Below are 21,447 nucleotides of genomic sequence, written 5' to 3'. Positions count from 1 at the left end.
CACGCCCGCCACCCGCACTGTGATCGCCCGCACCCGGAAAGCAGGCACATAAGTGCCTGCGTTCCGCTCCAGTGCGATCTGCAAAAATGCTGCAAGCAACGCTCACTCCCACCCCTGAATGCAGGTGTTTTTTTGTTGGTAGATATCATTGAGCTAATCATTTGAAAAGTAGATCTCCAGACGAAAAATTGTGGGCGCCCCTGTTCTAGATAATTGCTGGCTTTGTATTCTTTGCATACCTTATTTCTCTTTTCTTTCCCAGTCTTCTGACAGTGGCCATGTTTACTAAGTGCAGATTACTAGCTCTCCTTTTACTTCCTTGATTTCTGGAACATGTGACTAGATCATGTGACCATGCACATCATCTGAGGAGAGGAAAATGCCTTTCCCTGAGATCTCGTGAGATGAGATTTCACAGCAATGCTCTGATGATGACAAGGTTATCCCAGTGTGCATTGCTTTGCAAACTGAGGTCATTTTGCCTTTTCAAAGCAGGAAGTGAATGGTCTGCTAGTGTAAGCATTCCAAAATCACAGAATTTTACACCTGACATGTCTATGTTGTAATTAATCATCATAAATAGAGGGATACATTGGTAGAATTTCATTTTTGAGTGTAAAGGTCTGCTTTAAGGGAGACCAAAAGTTTGAATGAGCTGTCAATGCACTCCAAAACATGCAGCATTATTTACAATTAATGACATCTGTAAGTGCATTTTCTAGGTGCATTGCTCCGTCATTTAAAATGCAAAGCATCATAGTGTGACATGTTTTGTGCATTACCATACTTTTCAGTGATGCACAGTAAAATCGGCTCTTTACCCATGTAACATTCAAGACCTAAAGGAGAACTATGGGGTCAGTGTTTTTCCCCATAGTTCTCCTTGGGGTAACGGGAGGACACAAACTAGCGTCCTCCCGTTACCCTAAGCTCAGTATACCGCGAGCTACAGCTCGCGGTATACTGAGACGCCGCACCTGGAGCGGATCCCGACTTAGATGACGGGATCCGCCCAGCTGCGTGAGTGACAGCTGGCTCTGCCTATCTAGAGGCAGAGCCAGCTGTACCCGCCCCCTCCCCCGTCCGTTCCGCCAGTCAGCGCTGGCAGATCGGAGCGGGGAGAGGGGAATCCAGCCCCTCCCCCTGTCACGGCAGAGAGCCGTGACAGGATCGAGAGGTGAGGGAACCCGGTATGTGTTCTCTCACCTCCCGATCTACTGAGCCGACCTGTGACAGTCTCATTGTCACAGGTCGGCTTAGAACTATGAGGTGAGTGGAAATCACTCATTTCATAGTTCTCCTTTAATATTTATAATCAATTAATTTAAAAATATCTGGTGATCCTGTTATGAAAGCTCTTGTTCAGCCCTTGTGACAACACTTTGTTGCTGTCTATCAAACGTGCGTGTCATGTTGTCACCCTGACACGCAAGACTACATGTGGCCATTTCAATGCACATGACACAGACACAATTGTTAGCATTTAGTAAATCTGCCCACAGAAATGCATGTAGACAGGATGTGACTGCAAAGTGGCTGTGAGTAAACAGCATCTCTGAGATGCAACAAAGGATCAAAACAATATTTAATTAAAATAAAAAATTGCGATAATTTGTTGAATGCAGTTGTTTAGAGAACTAAGTGCCATCCACTTAGGGTTTCTACTTTTAGTGTAAAATGCACTTGCAAAATACTGATTGAATATAATTGGTAGCCCTGGGCAACTCTGACAAAGTTCCAAGGCCCGCCCAAATGAGGCCCACGTTGATTGCTGCAGTGTTCATGAGGCTAAAAGTGCCCATACACCTTACAATTATATGCAGATTTTCTGTGGTCAGATGGAAAAAGTGCAACAGATTGGCCCAGGTGGAGATTACTCTACCCACACAGTTAAGTGTAGATGTAGGAAATAATCTGTTGCACCTTTTCCATCTGACCACAGACAATCTGCATATAATTGTAAGGTGTATGGCCATCTTAAATCGGTTTTGCTTGGGCAAAATAAGCTTTATTCACTCCTGCACTAATGATCCCGTGGGGATTATCTGAAATAATTAGACTGAATGAATAATACAGCCAAGGCTTTCCCCTCTTACTAGTCACTGTGGGCAAGTTTCCCAAGTCAAACATGGCTGCCGTACTTCTCACGTGATTGGAGTTCTCCTTCTCGGTTGGTGCTCCTGTGGCTCAGACTGATGACGGTGTATCTCCGCACAGTAGCCGGCGCCGCATCATCTAGTGAGGGACAAGGAAGCGGCGGCAGCTTTGTCTAGTCATGTCTCGGGGATCCAGCGCGGGTTTTGATCGGCACATCACCATCTTCTCTCCTGAAGGGAGGCTCTACCAAGTGGGTGAGTGACTACATCTGCTCTTCCGCTCTCACTGATACCTGGAACACAGATGCCCAGCTGCTGTGTCACTACGGGCCTGTAGGAGCATGGCGGAGTCACGTCACATAACCCCCTTCCCTTGTGTGCTCTCCTGTCACATCACCCCCTTCCCCTGTGTGCTCTCCTGTCACATCACCCTCTTTCCCCTGTGTGCACCCCTGTCACACCACCCCCTTTCCCCTGTGTGCACCCCTGTCACACCACCCCCTTCCCTTGGCACTGTTAATGATTCCCCAATGCAGCACACAATGGGAGGGTTTTATCAAAACTGGAGCAGACAGAATCTGTTTTCTATTGCCCATGGCAACCATGTTCAGTTAAGCTTTGAAAATGACATTTCGAAGCTGATTGGTTGCCACAGGGAACTGTTCCAGATTCTGTCTGCTCCATTTTTGATAAATTCCTCTTATAGTTGTGCATTCCAGTGCATGGTGGAAATGTGCGTTGATGCAGTGAAGTGTGAATAGACCCTTTGTGTCATTTCTGAACTGGAGTTACAATGGGGTATTAGTAGGAGTCTGTGTACACACAGTCTGTCCTAATGTCTCACACACTGAGATGTATGGGAAGTACAGCTGTAGTCGCATCTGTGTGGAATGAGAAATTCCTGTAGGACTCGTCGTTACAGGTGATCATCGTGGATGGTGGTACATTAGAGCTCCTAGTGATGCTGAAGTTTTGGTTCACAATTCTCATTCCTTGTTTGTTGGTGTCTATGGGAACAGACACAGAATTAATAAATCGCAGTGGCTTATTGGCTGCCCGCTCTATTCCTTTGAAGATTTTCCAACCGGCTGCTTCGATCAGCTGGCCGAGTGATGTCGGCCCAAAGGGTACCGACAGCGCCCCCTCCGCTATGCGAATTTCAGCCTGTTCATCAAGCGTCGGCAAAAATTCCCGCATTGTTTGGCCAGCTGTAAGCATCACTAAAGGCTGGGTGTTTTTGTAGCTTACGGCATTGAGGTAAAATATGCCCAGTACCTTTCTCTAACCCCCGATCCCCATAGGCTCCCTCTGCCCTTAGTGTGGCTTGACACCAGTCTATTGATGCTGGAATGAGCACACAGGGGTGTCTCCTCAGCAGCCATCTTGCTGATGGAGACACCAACACAAGGAGGGAGAGCTAGCGGTCTGAGGATAACTTGGAAACAATTTTTTTTGTAAAAACAAACAATTCCAATCACATCTGGCCCTCTAAATAATAAAAGAAAGAAGGTTTAATATCACTTTAAGTCCCCGCTCATTACAATTTGTAACTAGAACAGATCACTATGTCTGTGCACTCAAATGCAGCTCTTGCAGTAATATTCACTAATAATAAATTGTTGTTCTTCAGTGTAAATGCCAAGTTCTGGTGTTAGTAAACATTGTTTATTTCACATTTATAGAAGGCCTATATTTAATTTATTGCTTTTCAGAATACATACAGCCACTCCTATCAGTCCCTGACAGTTTATGTCCCCACCACACAAACATAGATGGCCAATTTGTATGGAAGCCAATAAACCTAGCAAGGTTTTCTCTTTGTAAATTAAAGACATGGATATTATGGTACAGATAGTATTTGTTGGTGATTTATGTTTGCTTTCACACATACTCAGTGGGGGGAAAAAGCAGGAAGAAAGTGCTGGTTTTATTTTATATGCATCCCACAGTCAGCTGTCAAACAGATTGAATGGTCCTGGTCAGAGTATGAAGAGTAATCCATGTAAAGTGTAAGGGCTTGTTCACACCAAGCGCGGAGCAGATCCAGAGCAGAGCAGGTGCAGACCGGATCAAAACTGCGTCCAATGTATTCCTATGGTATTTTGAGCTCCAGTTCACATCGCAGCGTGCAGATCCAGAGCAGGTGAAAAAACTGCAGCAAGCCCTATTTTACCTGCTCTGGAACGCATCAAAAACGCATGCAAGTGCCTGAGGGCCTGTTCACACGACGTTCGTTTTGTGTGCTGACCGGCTCCGTACGCTCCTGCACTCAAAATGCATCCCAATGTATCCCTATGTGTTTTATGTGCTCCAGTTCTCACGTGCGCAGTCCGTTCAGCTTACAACAGAAAAAATACTGCATGTCACATTTTCTATTTTCAGGAAACGCAAAAACGCACTGCACTGCATCTAACATACTAACAGCCCCACTCCAGCAAAAAAAAAGTGGAATCAAAAACGCACTGCGTCAGTCTGCAGATCCGCACCTGATCTGGACCTGATCTCATGTGAACAGGCCCTTAAGATCATTTAATGAATGACCGTTCAATATGTCTGGTCAGAAAACTGCTGAGTTCATCGGGTGTGCCTGTTGTCTTGTCTCTGTTCCTTTCACTTTCTCTTTTATTAAGTGCTGCACGGAAATGAAAGCAGAGTCTGTTCAATGTAAAAATGTATCTGAGGCCTTGTTCACACCAAATGCAGAGCAGATCCGGTCAGGTTTCTGCACACGCAGTGCAGTGGGTTTTTTTGATGCGTTCCGGGCCGTCTTTTTTTTTTTTTAAAGTTTAAGATGTGCTTTCATGGCCTGTTCACATGATATCAGGTCCTGATCAGGTGCGTATCTGCAGACTGATGCAGTGCGTTTTTGCCGCGTTTTTGATGCGTTCCAGTAAAAAAAAAAAAAAATCTTAATGTCTGTTTTTTTTTTTTTTTTATCCCAAAGGGAGATTTTGCATTGCAATACCATGTGGCAAGCGGTTGCGGCACGGTCCTATCGACTAAAATGGCTGCATTTAGCAAGCAGCATCGCCTGCCAAACATAATGCATTGGCTCAAATTTACTGCAGCAAACCAGGGAGTGGTTGCCATGTTTGGTGTTAGGTGGGTAGTTGGGGGGTAAAAATCCAGATGTTTGCTGCCCATGTAAACAAGGTCTGGGGGTGTTTATAAAACAGGGCTGGACAAAACCCTGGAGTCATGTGGTCAGAGCTCCTCAAAAATGACTGCTAATTCCAAGTAGTTAATCCCCCTAGAGATCATGCACAACCTTCTTCCTTGCCTCTTCCCCCCAGATTTTCATAACACCAATATATACAAATATAGGGTTTCCATGAGCATATAAACAAACTTGTGTTACTGTTAAAAGTTTCATTTTATTTTACAGCAGTTAAAATCCAACATTTAATTGTACACACAATACCTAAGATTCATGTATTCTTTAGATATTCCCCTTCTTCAGTTGCCTTGAGAAATTACGGCCCATATCTATGTATCATATTAACCTTGTACGTCTTAGTAACATATATTTACACAACCATATGGTCATTATTCAATAAATATTGTGTCCAAGGGCTTGTAGTTTTGTTTCCTCCGATGCATTTTGCATTAAAGCTTCATCACGGGAGCTTTTTTAGCAACCTGAAATTAAAAATCATATATTATATACATGATACAGTACAATACAAGAGAATATTATACATATTTATTTTTTTCAATCCATTTCCTAACTCACTTTTTTGGTTAATGCTTTCTCCCAGGTAGAACCACAGCAGGTTAGGGGAAACAAATGGCAACAGTCGGCTAGATGGAAAAAAAAAAAAAATCCCAGACTAGGTGCTATGTCTCCCTGGGACGTCAGGAGGACGATATCCCAGGAGAAGGAGGGAGGCCTACACAGCCTACGCTTCACCAGCCCTGCCGCTCCAAAATTTATATTAAACAGAAAATATGGCATAACACCAGAATTTCTACCACCATTAGTATCCAAAACGTATGATTACCTTGGGGATTCTCCCTTCCACATGTATTGCCTGCAACTTTCTACATCAATGAATGACAAAGGGGGATCAACCCTCAAGAGAACTCCTAATGACATAAAGCGTATGTGCTCATATAAATATCAATCCCTTATCCAAGACTATCCAGATCCCATGGCTGTAAAACATGTGAAATAACTTCAACCACCATGATAGATAGATATAGATATAGATATAGATGTATATCTATCTATATATAGATGGATAGATCTATATATAGATGGATAGATCTATATATAGATGGATAGATATATTTTAACAAAAGTATTGGGACACCCCTCCAAATCATTGGATTCAAGTGTTCCGTGAAATTTCCTTGCTACTAAATATTCCACGGTCACCTGTTAGTGGTATTATAACAAAGTGGAAGCAACTGGGAACAACAGCAACTCGGCCACAAAGTGGTAGGCTGCGTAAAATGACAGAGCGTGGTCAGTGCATGCTGAAGCGCACAGTGCGCAGAAGTCGCAAACTGTCTGCAGAGTCAATAGCTTGAGACCTCCAAACTTCGTGTGGTCTTCAGATTGGCACAACAACAGTGCGTAGAGAGCTTCATGGAATGGGTTTCCGTGGCCGAGCAGCTGCATCCAAGCCTTACATCACTAAGTGCAATGCAAAGCGTCGGATGCAGTGGTGTGAAGCATACATGGGCGCATTCCCTGCTTTCTTTACTCCCTGCTGGGTGCTGCTCTGTGTCCCAGCGGGGAGGAGCGAAAGTGTGACAGCCAGCTGAGCGCTGCGGGAGGAGAGCTCTGTGAGCGGCCTGTGTCTCTCCTCCCACACCGCTCAGCCTCCTGTCACAGTTCGGCAGATCGCTGTGTGGGCGGAGACAGCCTGCGCTGTCAGAGGAGTCTGGGCTTTCCTCCCTGCTCTGCTCGCTCAGCCTCCTGTGACATCTGTCAGGAAGGAGATCGGTACAAACACTCAGTGATCGCTGAGTGTTTGTACATAATTGAGGATATAGCATGTTGACTATAACCTGAATTATGAAAGAATGGGAGTGATCTACATCACCTCCTGTTCATTCATGATTGTGGATATAGTAAACACACTATGTTCTCATGTTATCAATGAACAGGAACACTCAGAGGATTCCTGTTCATTGATAACATGGGATACAGAAAAAGAGATTGAGGACTCTGTGTCCTCAATCTCTTTTTTTTCTTTTTTAAAAGGGAAATATCAGGGGTCTGTTTAGACCTCTAATATTTCTCCGAAGTCCTTAAAGTAAAGTAAAAAGAATATTTAATAAAAAATGAATTAATAAATTAAACTTTTTTATAAACAAAAATTAAAATAAAAAAATTTTTTTTTTTTCGGCTTTGAAATTTCCATTTCGGTGCACCTCTCGTTCTAACCCTTCCCCACTTTACACAATACTGAAAGTAGTCTTTTTTTTGGCACTTACATCTAAGTGCACTCAGGTTACACCCATACCTGTTTAAGCACCCATCAAACACCATTACCCATTAAAAATACATCAATCATTATTTTGTCATTTGGGGGTGGGGGCGGTCCAGAGAGCAACCAGAGTACACGGCGGGGACTGGCCACAGCTCCCGCATGCCGCCTGTGTCCCGAAATCAGCAGACACCTGTCTGCCTCAGCTTTTGCTTAGAAAGCTTCCGCCGGGAAGAAAACTACATTTCCCAGCAGCGCAGCATGGCCAGCGGGGTCGGATAAAAAATCCTGCTGGCTCCTGAATTCCATATTAATTTGTCCACCCCGTTATACAGTATTTACTGTGTTCTTAATTTAACTGAACCAGGTTAATCTGTGCATTGTTCTTAGCACCGTCTGCACCTGATTTGGTCCAGGTCTTTATAAATGTATGTGGTTCAAAGATTTGACTGTGAACCTAAAGGGACAAGGCTTATAACATGAATATTGCAGGAAATGCTCACCCACAAGGCAGAAGGTAGGGAAAATATGTGGGATTATTTTGGGTGGCTTGTTTAAAAATAAAGCTGAACAGTGGATCCACCATTGGGGGATTGTGCAGAAGAGCAACATAGTGAGCCAAAATGAGCGATCTGCCTATCGAAGTTTCCATCTGCAGGAAAAATTTAGCTTGTGTGCCATGTCTACAGCACGGGTCAGAGGAGAGGACTTCACTTGGACAAAGCACATGCCATTTACAAATACACTGTTATTACAGTACAGACATGTCAGTCTCTGATGGTTTTGGCATGTGGTGCTCAGATTAAAGTGTATGTATAGCTTTTGGATAGGGTAAGGGAGGATTAGAGCCCCTGTTAACGGTTTTATTGCTGTCTGTGCCCCCACTGGAAGATTCACCCCCTCTATTTGTCATTGAAACAGAAGTGATAGGAAATGCAAAATGTAGTGTTGTCACCAGGAGAAGTGGGGGGAAAGCTTGTCACTGTTCCAGTGACAAGTATCTAAGAGCGTAATTTCCCTTTGAATAAAATGATGGCCTAAGTTTAGGAAGTGTAACCTTTTCTCGAAATGAATACACAAAATCAGCTACTGTTTTTATCATATGTAAATCTGATATCATGTCAAATGCTACTTTAACTATAACAGAATGCTGCCATGGTCATCACAGCTATAGGCATTGCTGCATAGTCAGAGTTGAACTGGTCACTGGACTCTGCAATCGGTTTGTAATTTAGTCAAAGACCACAGAAATTCTGACTGTACTCCGTTAACTAAATTTCAGATAAGAGACGAGGAAAGTCCCTGCTAATTTTGCCAGCACCAACTGGTCTGAACAACAAAAGTTCCCCGCCCCCCCCCCATCAAAATCCATGATTTAGACACACAGCATGTTGTAATCCTTTTCCATGGAAAAAGATAAGCACACTGGTTAAAAATTTCCAGTGTCTTGTATAGCCCAGCTCCAGTCAAAATCTGCACCCCCCTCTATCCTGCCAAGTGTTTCTTTTTTCTTATCTGGTGAAGCAAATTATACTCCCCTGAGTCCCCCATCCAGGTCCCTCACTGACATGGTTTCTGCTGGTGAGGACCACTAATCCATCACTGCACAGTAACCCTCACCAGCCTATCTCCTTGACTCCCCTTGAGCCAATGTCAGTAGTCCTCTGGATCCTGAGAGGACCCCACTGGTGGACAACCAATGGGAATTGTCCATGTCACACAGGGAGATTTTTGTTATTCTATCCTGGAGTTGGGCTTCACAATTTGCATGAAATGGTTTTGCTTTTAGGACCAACGTCCCCCACAAAGGACCTTGATTCCTTCGGTTGGTTTTTCTTCTTTTTTGTTTTTCTCTTATTTCTGTAGGTTGAACTCAATGTACTTGTGTCTTTTTTCAACCTATGAAAAATAAGAAATGCAAAGAATGAGAAGCCTGCAATTATCTAGAAGTATCTGTTCGTAGGTTCCCATTGCTAAACATTTCTGAAGGTGGCTTTGTTGTTATTGGAAAGATCTGGGTAAGGAGTAGGCCTCTATCTCTTTTCCTGCTGGATTGCTGGAACAGTAGGTAAGGGGACATCTCCCCAACAGAACAAAGATAGTTGAATCCTTCTGCACTGCATCCACACAAAGGTTTGATTGAGGTTCCCATGTAATGCTTTGGTTTTGTGAACCCCCCTGGAGATATTTTATTGGTGGTAGTTGATGAAGAAATGTGCTGCTCATAAATCTAAGACGGCAGGAGAAGCAGCAGCACCATTAACAGTTTTTAACTGGCATTGGCTCTTCAAGTACCAAGTAAAGTCATCTGGAACAGACTTTGTGGTGGGGTTTGTGCTTCCTCTATACATCGGAGGCTGAGGCATCTGTGTGGATCAAACTCCTTGATTTCTTCAATACAAAGCTGGACTAATGCCCCTTGAAAATGACAGCTGGTTCCTAACTTTTGAGGTTTTCTCCAGTGGTTGTCAATGGAAAACCTAAAACTAAATCCTGCTGGGTCCTGTATTGGACAGATTGTCTCCTGAGTTCCATATTGACAGGTCCACCGCTGTACTAATATTAGGAGACTATTTATACTCCTCTCCTAGAAGCATATATGTTTATATGACGGCACACCTCTCCACTGCCATGTAATATCGGAGGGACATTCGTCAGCCCAAAGTAAACATAACCTGGCCGATAAATCCTTCTACCAACAACTTGCAGGCAACAGACATATTTTGTAACATCTGGTCAGGATGGCAGCCAGGACACTATAATTTTTTGGAAGAGGTTTATCAGTAGCCCCTGTATGCCTCACAATGCACAGCATGAGGGGGATTTGACCCCAAGTAAAGCTGGCCATACACTTTACAACCATCACAACTTTCGTCTTGCGATGGTTGTAAGATAATTTAAAATCTCGTACGATCTGCCCATCTTGGACCGGCAGATCGTACTTGCGATCATCGCCCCGCTGAGGGGCGGGCGGGCTTCCGATGACTGCGCACACCGTCCTGTTCGGCATTTGTGTCCCGAGAACGCCACTAATCCGCCGACAATCGTACGATTCCCGGCGGGTTTTCAAGCCTGCTCGGGAGACAAAAGACGTGCGACCGTACAGTAGAAGCGGTCACACGCCTTCCATACACCTGCCGATTATGGTACGATGGCGGGATTTCCTGCGCTTATCGTACGATAATCGGTAGGTGTATGGGCACCTTTACACCATGTGACAGGTCTTCTGGGTGTAGGAACAACCAAGATGAGCCCAGCCTGGCTATGTGAAGGTGATGGGGAAATACAAGTAGCTGATTGTTTCCTATTTTAGTGTACAGCTTACAGGAATGTGGGCAGAAGTGGAACACAAACCACTACACTTTGTGTTCTATTAGAAGGATCTCATCTTCCACTTTAGTTTTCTGCACATGAAGCTGCTATTATTATTATAGGGATGGCTCTCTCTATAGCCCTGTAATCTGCGGTCTAGTTCTCAATCATGTCAATGGTTTCCATCAAATATCATTGATGTAAATGGCAATATTCCTTTTTGTTTTCAGAATATGCCTTTAAAGCCATTAACCAAGGTGGTCTCACATCGGTGGCAGTGCGGGGAAAAGACTGCGCAATCATTGTCACACAGAGGAAAGTCCCGGTAAGTTCTATTTGGACATGTGATTCTAGGGGGAGGAAACTGTAGTGTGTATTCAAGGAAACCTGGTGTTGGTAACATGGAGACTGCCATTGCCGTTCTCCTTCTGAAAATGCTGGTTACCTGGCTGTCATGCTTCAATACTTGGGCTGGTTCAGGTCACGGTTTAAGAAACAGCCAGGCAACTAGCATTTCCAGCAATGGCAGTCCCCATATTTCTTTCTCGACAGGATAACATTAAAAGGTAAATCTTCTCCTCTGTGAGATCATTGCGTGCTTTAAAGTTGAGCTCTGGCCTTCCCTTTAGTCTTGTACGGTTGTCAGATATTTCCCCTGATTTCCTGACTGGAGGACGGTGCAGCATCATCTAGCTCTTTCCTCCAAAGCCTGACTGTCCCTGGCCCAATCCATTCATTTATTGGATTTCAGTTCTTTCAGCCCTGGGGGATTAGCAGCACATGTGGGTGTTGGCTGGGGCAGTCTGCCTAGGAATGCCCCTCCCCCAGAATGACATCCACCAATCAAGACATTTTGGTATTTGCATTTCACCTCCCAAGAACCAACTCGCTGCTCACATCAGGTCTGAGAGCTCTTGAGAGGAGTACTGAGGCAGGGTACAGTGATGTTTTCACTTATGTACAGCAACCTGCCAGCCATGATCTACCTGCAGCGCAGAGACCTAGTTATAACGTTACTAAAATAACATTTGTAATGAAAACTGAATGGTTTTATTTAAAATATTTCATTAACATGTTTATGATGGGAAAAGGAGGAGCTAGGGAAGGCAAAAAATAAAAACCGATTGAACTTTAGTTTAAGGACCCATTCACTCCTCTATGTTTAACAATTGCATTTGTTTTCCCCAAGTCTGTTTTATAGAGTTATTAGGGAAGGGAGGGATGTTAGATTTTTTTTTTCCCCAAGAACACTTCATGTCAAGAATTGCCTCTTAGGAAATTTAGCTCCAGGATGTAGGTAGGTGTCTATGGAAGTCACCTACTGCATTAGATGTCTTCGAAAAGAAATGCTGTAATGTGAATGCAATGAAGTGTTCTCTTTCTCAATTACAACAAAGTGCATCGGGAGAAGTGATCATCGCATTGATAAACCTCATCGAATCAATATTTGGTGTGTCCTCCATTTGTCTTATAAACAGCATCTTGGAGGAGCCCTTGGCCCCCACGTTTTTTTTTAAAGCTGGAGTTTATTATAATGGTTGTCATGCGGCCCCAGGAACATAACTTACCTGCAATGAGGTGTATCCCATGTCATGGTGGCTGCTGCTTTAGCTGATTTTTTTTTTTCTTTCAATCAGCCTGCAAACGAAACCGTCACAGAGACAGAGTGATAGGAAATCTAACATTTTACAGTTGTCACGACGACAAAAGATGAAGCAAAATCTTCAAATAGTGACACCTTTCTAGAGACGTCTGTCTGGCACTTCCTGTTGTGTTTTTGGAGCTGGAAGTGAGAGCAAATCACCCTAATGTGACACAGGCAGCGAAAAATAATGGTGCTAACTGTATCCAGATCATGAGAATACACTTTAACATTGTCTGCTCAGCCCGTCACACATGACCATGTGTAGCAAATGGATTTTGTGTGCAATATCTGCTGATCAGTTTATTTCTCACCGCAGGACAAGTTGCTGGACAGCAACACAGTGACCCATTTATTCCGGATAACTGAGAACATTGGCTGTGTGATGACAGGAATGACAGGTATTGTGATATGGTGATATGGTGCTGTGTGTCTGTATTGTAGTCGTCTTCTTTTCCAATGTATATTGTTGATGTCACAATTTGCTGGGGGCATAAACACCTCATTACTACGTGACAACATGGGGAATTCTCATTCTGGGATTTGATCTTACTTGAAGTCTTACAACTTCATCTTTTTCCTCCATTTATACAAAGTTGGCAGTCGTCAGTCAGGGCGTTTATTTTGTTTTATCTGGACTCTGTGAAAGGCTGAATATGATGTAAACACCTCGTCTTTTGTTTTTTTGTTTTTGTTTTTGTTTTGTTTAGTTTTTTTAGTTTACTATGTACTTATGTGCACATATATAATGCCACAACTTGACACCAATAAAGCAATAACAAGTTTGCTCATTGTTGTTCTGCAAACGGAACAACAGGAAGTTCTGTGGAAATGGCTGGGACTTTTGAAACTATCTATAGCCAAAACTTTGTTTTTGTTTTGGATAGAGTGGGGAAGGATTAGAACTCCTGTTGGGTATTACTGCATTCATAAAATCTCTTCCTGCCTGGTAAAAGTTTGTGACCAGAACCGGAAATTTCACCAACCACAACATAGACAGAAGTTAAATAGGGGAATTCTAAAACCTCTGTCAGCTTTTTATTCTCTGTTTCCCCGTTGCAGATTTTCCCTCACTTCCTGTCTGGGAAAATTTCCCAAGAACAGAACATTAGGAAAAATCAATGTAGCAGAGCCCTGGATAGCAGGAGGAATCCCACACTGGTTCTAACATTTTCCCATTGTATCCACTAGGACTGTGACCGTAGCTGCTAAAGTATCCCTGTCTGCATTGTGACCCCCAGCCCCCTGAAAAGTTCAGATGCAGGCTCTTTGTATTCCCATTTGACAGTGCTTGGGCATGGCTATAGGCCATTCAGGCACGGAGAATAGTCATGAGGGGTTGTACCTGCTATCCTTATACCACGGAAGTTGCTGATTCTATAAAGATTCATTCTGCACTATACAGAGGGAAGCAGTTTATGTAAAGGCAATATATAGTACAGGTCTGTTTTTAAAAACCGATTTCCCGTTAGTGAAGTTTGGCCTTTTAATAAACCCCCCACCCTTCAAAGTGCACACTGCAGCCCAATTTTTATCTTATGGGTAAGCCGTACTCATGGTGGCCTCCAAATTATTGCTGTATGTAGGAGCCCGCTGGGATCATATTGGGGAAGATGGCTAGTACTATGCCAGGTGGGCTGCTCTCAGGGGATTAGGGGATTTATTGAAGCACTACTTAATAAAATGCCAATTACTTCAAAGGTGTAAAGAAACTCAAAGCCACAATAGCAGCCATGAGTTTGTTACTATGTAAGAAAAGGCTGACGGCTATATTGAAGAAGCAATTGGGCAGCTGCACAGCCCGATTAGTTCTACAGCTATTTTCATTTTGCCAAAAGACCACTCACCTCTTCATAAAGAGTACCTATCACATAGGGGTCTTATCAGCCCTCTTGTGGTGGCAAATGAAATAATTTTTTTTATGCGACGTACACTGTACGTCGTCAGTCACGAAGGGGTTAAAGCCCCTTTATGAATGTAGATCTATTGTACTAATTTATTTTTTTTAAATGCAATTTCCTCTAATAATTGTATGTGTTAACCAAGTGTGTGTTTAGCTTCTGTTTTTAAACATGGAAAAATTGTCAGCTGGAACTGGATTGGTTACTGTTGGCCTGGCCTCCAGAAATGTTTCCAGTGTTTTTGTATCTTTTCACTGCCTACTCATCTGAATGTTCCTTTTTCTTTTTTATGTAATAAGCGGACAGCAGGTCACAGGTCCAGCGAGCACGTTACGAGGCTGCAAACTGGAAGTATAAATATGGCTATGAGATCCCTGTGGACATGCTCTGCAAGCGAATTGCCGATATCTCTCAGGTGTACACACAGAATGCAGAAATGAGGCCATTAGGCTGCTGTAAGTGGCTTCCCAACTTTGATGTAAAAACCGTATACTGAATTCCATTTGCATTCTCGTAGACATTTCTCTGTGTTTCGTTTCAGGTATGATACTTATTGGGGTTGATGAGGAGACTGGCCCTCAGGTTTATAAATGTGATCCAGCTGGATACTACTGTGGCTTTAAGGCCACCACAGCTGGGGTGAAGCAGACAGAGGCTACCAGCTTTCTGGAAAAGAAAGTGAAGAAGAAATTTGATTGGACATTTGCGCAAAGTGTGGAGGTAATGGCTTCTAAGTAGAGTGTGCAGCATTCAGGCCTTCTTCCTGTCACTATGTCATCACTATCCACTGGAAACATTGTTGCCCATAATTAACACAAGCTGTTTATTTAGAGTATTTCTGTCATGTTCTGGGAAGGGATATAGGCTGCCATTACTGAGTTCTCCTTCTGTTGGCTGTTTATGCTGATCCATTTGCTTCAATACGTTGAGTTTCTGACCTGGAAAAATTGTGCCAAGGAGTCCTGGCTTTATATTGACTTCGCCTGCTGCATGACTGGTTCAGGCTCCTAAAGTACTGAAGCCAGAGACAGCCAAGCACATGATATTGTTGGAGGTCAGCAATGCCAATCCACATATTTCTTTCAGCATTAATCAGGTTCTTTCCTGTATTTTGTTTGCAGTAGAAAATGACACATGGCATTAAATGCATGAATTCCAAGAGACGGCATAAAAACATATTTCCTATAGTGTTCTAAACAAGATGACCAGCAGGCTGACGGCAGCGTCAACTTCTCCAGGTTATGGCCTTGTTAAGTCCCTGCTTTAAATCCATGATTTCCTAAAGCAGACTGTTCCAGCACCAGCTAAAATAGTAGCATTGGTATCAGTTCCGCAAGTCGGTAGATTTTCCGCAAGCCAACCTGGAGTAGTGCTTCGGTGGCGGGGTATGAAATGAAATGATATTCGTACCGGGGAATGCGCGCTGAGTGCAGTGCGGCGATCGCACCCAGGGCACGGGCACTGAGGTCTTTCGTCCCCCTCCCCCTTCCCCTTTTTTGTTTTTGTTTTTTTGTTTTGTTGTCGTCCTTGTATGTCTCTGTGTTTAAAAAAAAAAATAGTAGCTGCAAGGACCGATTATTGTAAATTGCTGATCCAACTCTTTTATGTAATCTCTCTTCTTTTCTCTTAGCTGGCCATCTCTTGTCTGTCCACTGTGCTTTCCATTGATTTCAAACCATCCGAGCTTGAGGTTGGTGTGGTGTCTCTCCAGGATCCAAAATTCAGGTTTGTATATATCAAGTAACATCTCACTAACCGTTCACTAAAGTACAGATTTGTAAGCTTCATTAACTTTACAGTGTTCTGAGAGCAGATCTGTGAGAAAAGACAGGAGATTGGCTCTTGAGACAGCCAGTCATCAAGTATCATCGAAGAATAGACCCCAACCATTCATGACTGCCCCACCAGAGGAAATTTTTGGGATTAAAGAGGAAATGTCTTTAAATAACAGTGTATTGAATACAGTACATTGTCTTGCTTTAAAAAAAATGGCAGACAATTTACCTTTTATATACAAAGGAATGTAGAATCTGATTTCTAAGGCACATCAAACATCTTATGATGATACTGCGGTCCTCCCTTTGTGGTCATAGATTATGAAGAAGGCAGTCTTTAACTTTAGACACAAATCCTGGAAACCTTGTTTACTAGGGTAGAGTTGCCTGCTCTGCGTCTGTCCATAATGTATTTGGAGGAACATGGAGATTGGTTGCCCTAAGCAACCAATCAGAATCTATTTTCTTTGAATAGTCTGGACTGAAGAAAAGTGAAATCTCTTTGCTGCAGGTTACTATTGGGGTTACTGCACTTTGTCCAACATTACTCTGTGTACCTCCTAAATAAATAAACCCCATTATGTAGCTGATGGTTGCTGCTTTACAAATGGACAGGAATATCATCTTTCATAGCTTCCGTCTCCCTTACTAAGATAATAATAAAGGTCAGAAAAAACTGTGATGCAATAAAAGCATCAATACCGTTTCAGAGAATTACCTCATTTTCCTTAGAACGTATTGCGTATAAACTTCTGTTTTTTGTTGTTATCTTGTATAGATTGCCTATATTGTAAAAGCGCTGCACAAACTGTTGGCGCCATATAAATCCTGTATAATAATATAGATTTAATTTATCTTTACCAAGAGCCATGCAGTTCTAAAAAATGTTCTACCATTTACTTGTTTCAGAATCCTCACAGAAGCAGAAATTGACGTTCACCTTGTTGCACTTGCCGAGCGTGATTAGCATATCGTCTGTTCTGACAAGTGTCTGAGTACATTTGCCTGCTGTTATTCCCTCTCTATTTTCACGTCATTCATATATCATATTATCTGTACCAATAAAAAAAAGTGTTTTTGAACATAGTTGTATGTGTGTTTATTGTAGAAGATCACAAGGAGAAGCAAGCCCGTGATTTCATATCATTCAATCTCATTTTATATCAACATCATCGCACATCAAAGAACTGGATTACACAGGTTGGTTGGTCCATCAAGTCCTAATAGGTTGGACTTGATGGACTAATGTCTTTATTCAACCTCAAATACTATGTAACTATGTACTATGTAACTATGTAACAGTGTTATTTCCTGTATATTTGTATACATTTACTATAGATGTGCTTTAAAATAATGGGATTCTAACTGATGCTGAACTGAGATGCTGCTATGCTGGCATTTTGGCCCCGGTGCCATTCAGTGTAGTTGTTAGAAAACTGTCCAAGTACAATCTGTGATTCATCTCAATGCACGCAGTGATAGCAGAGTGGTGAATGGCTGGCAGATGGACACCCTCTTGCCTTAATACTCTAAGGCACTGGTCTGACCCAGCCTGGATGTATGGAGATAAGGATTTCTGACTTCCCTGATCTGCATATTTTGTTCCAGCACAGTAACTAAGACATTGATTTGGCTGGTGGTTTAGAATAGTAATCGTTCAACTAGTATTAAGAGGTCATCAGCAGCAGTATCTATTGTTCTGATGTGCCCTTTACATACATTCCCCACGTCTTGCATAATATTCAGGATATAATTTTGTACCTCGTTTCTGAAATGTGTCCATGCTGTTTTTGTATTTTCTCAATGCTCTGTCTACTTTGGGCTTTTTTGCCATATGAGTAAATTGAATTTAGTCAGGTCAGTGCTGGTCAATGGGGAGGTGGTTGTTTGTAAAACTGGCCACTATAAGAAGTAGGACATGATTTGCACACGAGCCCCCAGACTGGAAGTGCTGTTAGACAATAGACATAGTGGTACATTGGGAGTTTTATCTGCCTAAGCTACCTTGTTCAGTGATGATCTATTGAGCTGTAAGTATTCATATGTTTCCATGTATGACTTTTCAGCTCCGTGTGAAGAGGGAAAAAATATTTTTTTAAAGTGGCCATCAAGGCACCAGAATAAAAGATGCAGCCTATGAAGAGGATTTGCTGCACGTTGGTTACATTATGTAGTAACATGACAGGGAGGAGATTTGCTCTGCAAAACGAGCATGGCACAAGATAGTACTATGCTGTCCATCAGCATCCATAGACGGAGGGAAATGTGCCAGTGTCGCTGAGGTGTTCCATCTTCCATGTACACTCTGAGCAATTGCAACTGAGGGGTTCCATGTACACTGTGAGCCACTACAACTGAAGAGCTCCATCTTTCATGTACTGTGAGCCACTGCACCCGAGGGGTTCCATCTACACTCTTACCCATGGCAACTGAGGGGTTTCATTTACCTTGTACACTCAGCCACTGCAACTAAGGATTTCCATCTCCACTCTAGGCCACTGCAACTGAAGAGCGCCATCTTTCATGTATTGTAGTTGCAATGTCTTCCTTATATTGTACATCGCTGCACAAACTGTTGGCGCTATATAAATCCTGTATAATACTAATGTACTCTTACCCACTGCAACTGAGGGGTTCCATCTACACTCTTACCCACTGCAACTGAGGGGTTCCATCTACCTTGTACATTCTACACTCGGAGCCACTGCAGCTCCGAAAGTGGGAGAATTGCTGCCATTTCATTGCACTACCACGCTACTGTTACCCTGATTGGGCCACGATTTAGTGCCTGATATAGTAAGAACGCTGGCTGTAGAGGATTAATACTTGAAAAGTTATTTTGATTAGGAGACAGGAAATGAGTGTGGAATTGCCCAAGGACAGAGTGCTACTAAAAATAGGGCTTTTCTTGCCATGTGTCTATTTCCTGGTAACCACATAGAAAATAAAGGGAACTATATTGCCCAGGAACACACACTAATAAAACAATATTCTAACCCTTCCCAACTCTTATTGAAAACCTGATAGCTGAATTCCCTATTAAAACCAGTTCCATGTGCTAGCACACTGACACTCCATCTAGATATTAGCAAGCAATCATAATAAATAGACGAGTGATGGCAAAAAATGTGTTTTGTTTTGTTTTTATTCTGATTTTTTGTGATTCGGGTACGAAAGTCTATTTGTTTCGGGATTCGGATTTGCACAAAATCCAAATATTCATTATTAACTAATTGTCCCCCCAGAAGTCATACCAGGCCCTTTAGGTCTGGTAGGTATTAAAAGGGGGAACCCCACCCCCAAAAAACAAGAACACAAATGTGGGGTCCCCCTAAAAGTCCTACCAGACCCGATCCAGGGCAGGAAAGGTGGGGGGCGATTGAGCGCGCCAGGCCGATGGGGACAAGGGCCTCTTTCCCACAACCCTGACCCGGTGGTTGTGGGGGTCTGCGGGCACGGGGGCTTATTCGCATCAGGGTACACCTTTTAAGGGGCAGACCCTCACAACCAGGGTCAGGGTTGTAGGGAAGAGGCCCATGTCCCCATCGGCAATAGGACACCCTCCCAATGCTGAGGACACGTGGCCTGGTATGGTGCAAGGAGGGGCGCTCAATCGTCCGTCCCTCCCCCCTTTCCTGCCCTGCCGGGCCCAGGGGCGGACCTTCTGGCGTTGCGGCCGCCAGGGCCCGAGGCAAGTGGGACCCCACTGACAGAGGCAGGCTGGGCAGTGTGTCAGGATTTCTCTTAATGCCCTGCAGACAGCCGGCGTTGCGGTAGCATACGGCAGGCAGGGCAGCACGGAGGCTCCGGGGCTGTCAGTCTCACTTCCAGTAACGTAGGGGATTGCTGCAGGGGCCCATATACCGCCTGCAATGTATATGCCCCAAATACAATGCAGGCGGTATACAGCACACACCGCTGGATCACCTCTCTTATGATGGGGACACTGTGTCACATGCCCGCCCCCTTCAGACAGCGTGGCCAGGATGGTGTCGGGCTCTGACGGCACTGCAGTGTATAGGGTAAGCCACTGAGTGGTTGGGGGAGCCCAGAAACTGCACACTGGGTGCTGTGTTTTCATTTAACCACCTCCAGCGGGTTCACGTAAATGTACGTCATCTGCTGGAAGTGGCCTGAACATGTATCAAGAGCATGGCTGCTGCTGCAGGCAATTGCTCTTTAAATACAAGTGATCCGGCATCTTTACAGGTGCCGGATCTCTTGTACGATGTGGCGGCATGTGTCCCCCTCCGTCGGCTTCCCGGGCTCCACTGTCCTCCGTGTGAGCCCAGGACCGGCACAGCACATACAACGCAAACACGCGTCGGATGTACCTACGTGCAAAAATAAAAATTGCGGCCCACATGTTACATATTGTCATGAACGTGAGAGCAATAATTCTAGGCCCATTAATCACTGTTAACACTAAACTGATGAGCTGTAAAAGAGTTTAAAGCGTCGCCTAAGGGAAATTTCGGTTATTGTCGTTTTTTGTGGTTTCACACAATTTTAAGGCTTGACATGTTTGCTATCTATTTACCCGGCGTGACCCCATCTTCCATATTTTACAAAAAAATTGGGTATTATATTCTGTTTCTGTGCACTGAATTTCATTTTAGTGTATTTTATCCTAAAAATACTTGTTTGATAAACATTTGTGCAAATACCGTGCGACGTACAAAATTGCAACTAGCATCTTTTTATTCAGCAGGGCCTCAGCTTCCAGAAAATATATAATTGTTTGGGGGGTCTGAAGCTGTTTTCTAGCCAAAATTCAGATTTTATCATGTGTGTGCGAATGTAAGAAATTGCTCTGGGCAGCAAGTAGTTAATTAGAGAAATGGAATATAATAGGGAACATTACACTGTAATGTTCCCTATTATGACCTATTTCTCTGTCCCAGTGTTGAATGAAATATTGCAGTGCAGAGTCCAGTGCGTTGCCAAGTGCTAGAAGTGTGAAGATGAAGAAGAATGGTGGTGGGCGGGGGGGGGGAGAGTTCAATAGACTGTAAGCTCCTTTGGTGCAGAGACCACCGGAGGGGTTGGGGGGAAATGCTCCAGATCCTGTCTGCTCCAATTTTGATAATTTCCCCCCTATAATGTTTATTTTGAGATGTTTCTAGTGTAAGTGTCTGAATTTGTCTGCATATCATCTTCATGAAGTTGTCTGTAGCGCCGCACTTGATGGAGGAGCATTAGGAGCCAATGACATCCTGCTGCAGTGCATATGTGCTGACAGGGAATATGATGGTAGGAGAAGAGTTGGGGGGGGGGGGGGGG

At 43.5% G+C, this 21,447-nt stretch overlaps 1 protein-coding gene and 1 long non-coding RNA gene across 2 annotated transcripts in view; both read left to right on the top strand.

Moving 5' to 3' along the window:
- The first annotated feature begins 2,198 nt into the window (after nt 1-2,198).
- Nucleotides 2,199-17,248, top strand: PSMA6 (proteasome subunit alpha 6). Its single transcript, XM_018567044.1, has 7 exons — nt 2,199-2,351; nt 11,077-11,171; nt 12,808-12,889; nt 14,689-14,844; nt 14,931-15,109; nt 16,020-16,114; nt 17,074-17,248. Exons 1-7 carry the CDS (start codon nt 2,276-2,278, stop codon nt 17,129-17,131), a joined length of 741 nt encoding a protein of 246 aa, XP_018422546.1. The 5' UTR covers nt 2,199-2,275; the 3' UTR covers nt 17,132-17,248.
- Nucleotides 17,249-21,164: 3,916 nt separating this feature from the next.
- The window catches only part of LOC108795751, a 10,496-nt gene continuing 10,213 nt past the window's right edge, over nt 21,165-21,447 (top strand). The window contains exon 1 of the long non-coding RNA XR_001941766.1: nt 21,165-21,175. This is a non-coding gene — a long non-coding RNA (uncharacterized LOC108795751). The remainder of the gene's footprint in view (nt 21,176-21,447) is intronic.

This window comes from Nanorana parkeri, unplaced genomic scaffold (genome assembly GCF_000935625.1).
Source record: "Nanorana parkeri isolate BGI_ZX_2015 unplaced genomic scaffold, ASM93562v1 scaffold1002, whole genome shotgun sequence".
Taxonomy (NCBI): Eukaryota; Metazoa; Chordata; class Amphibia; order Anura; family Dicroglossidae; genus Nanorana; species Nanorana parkeri.
Note: the sequence above shows the minus strand (reverse complement) of the source record. Positions and strands in the feature narration are given on the sequence as shown.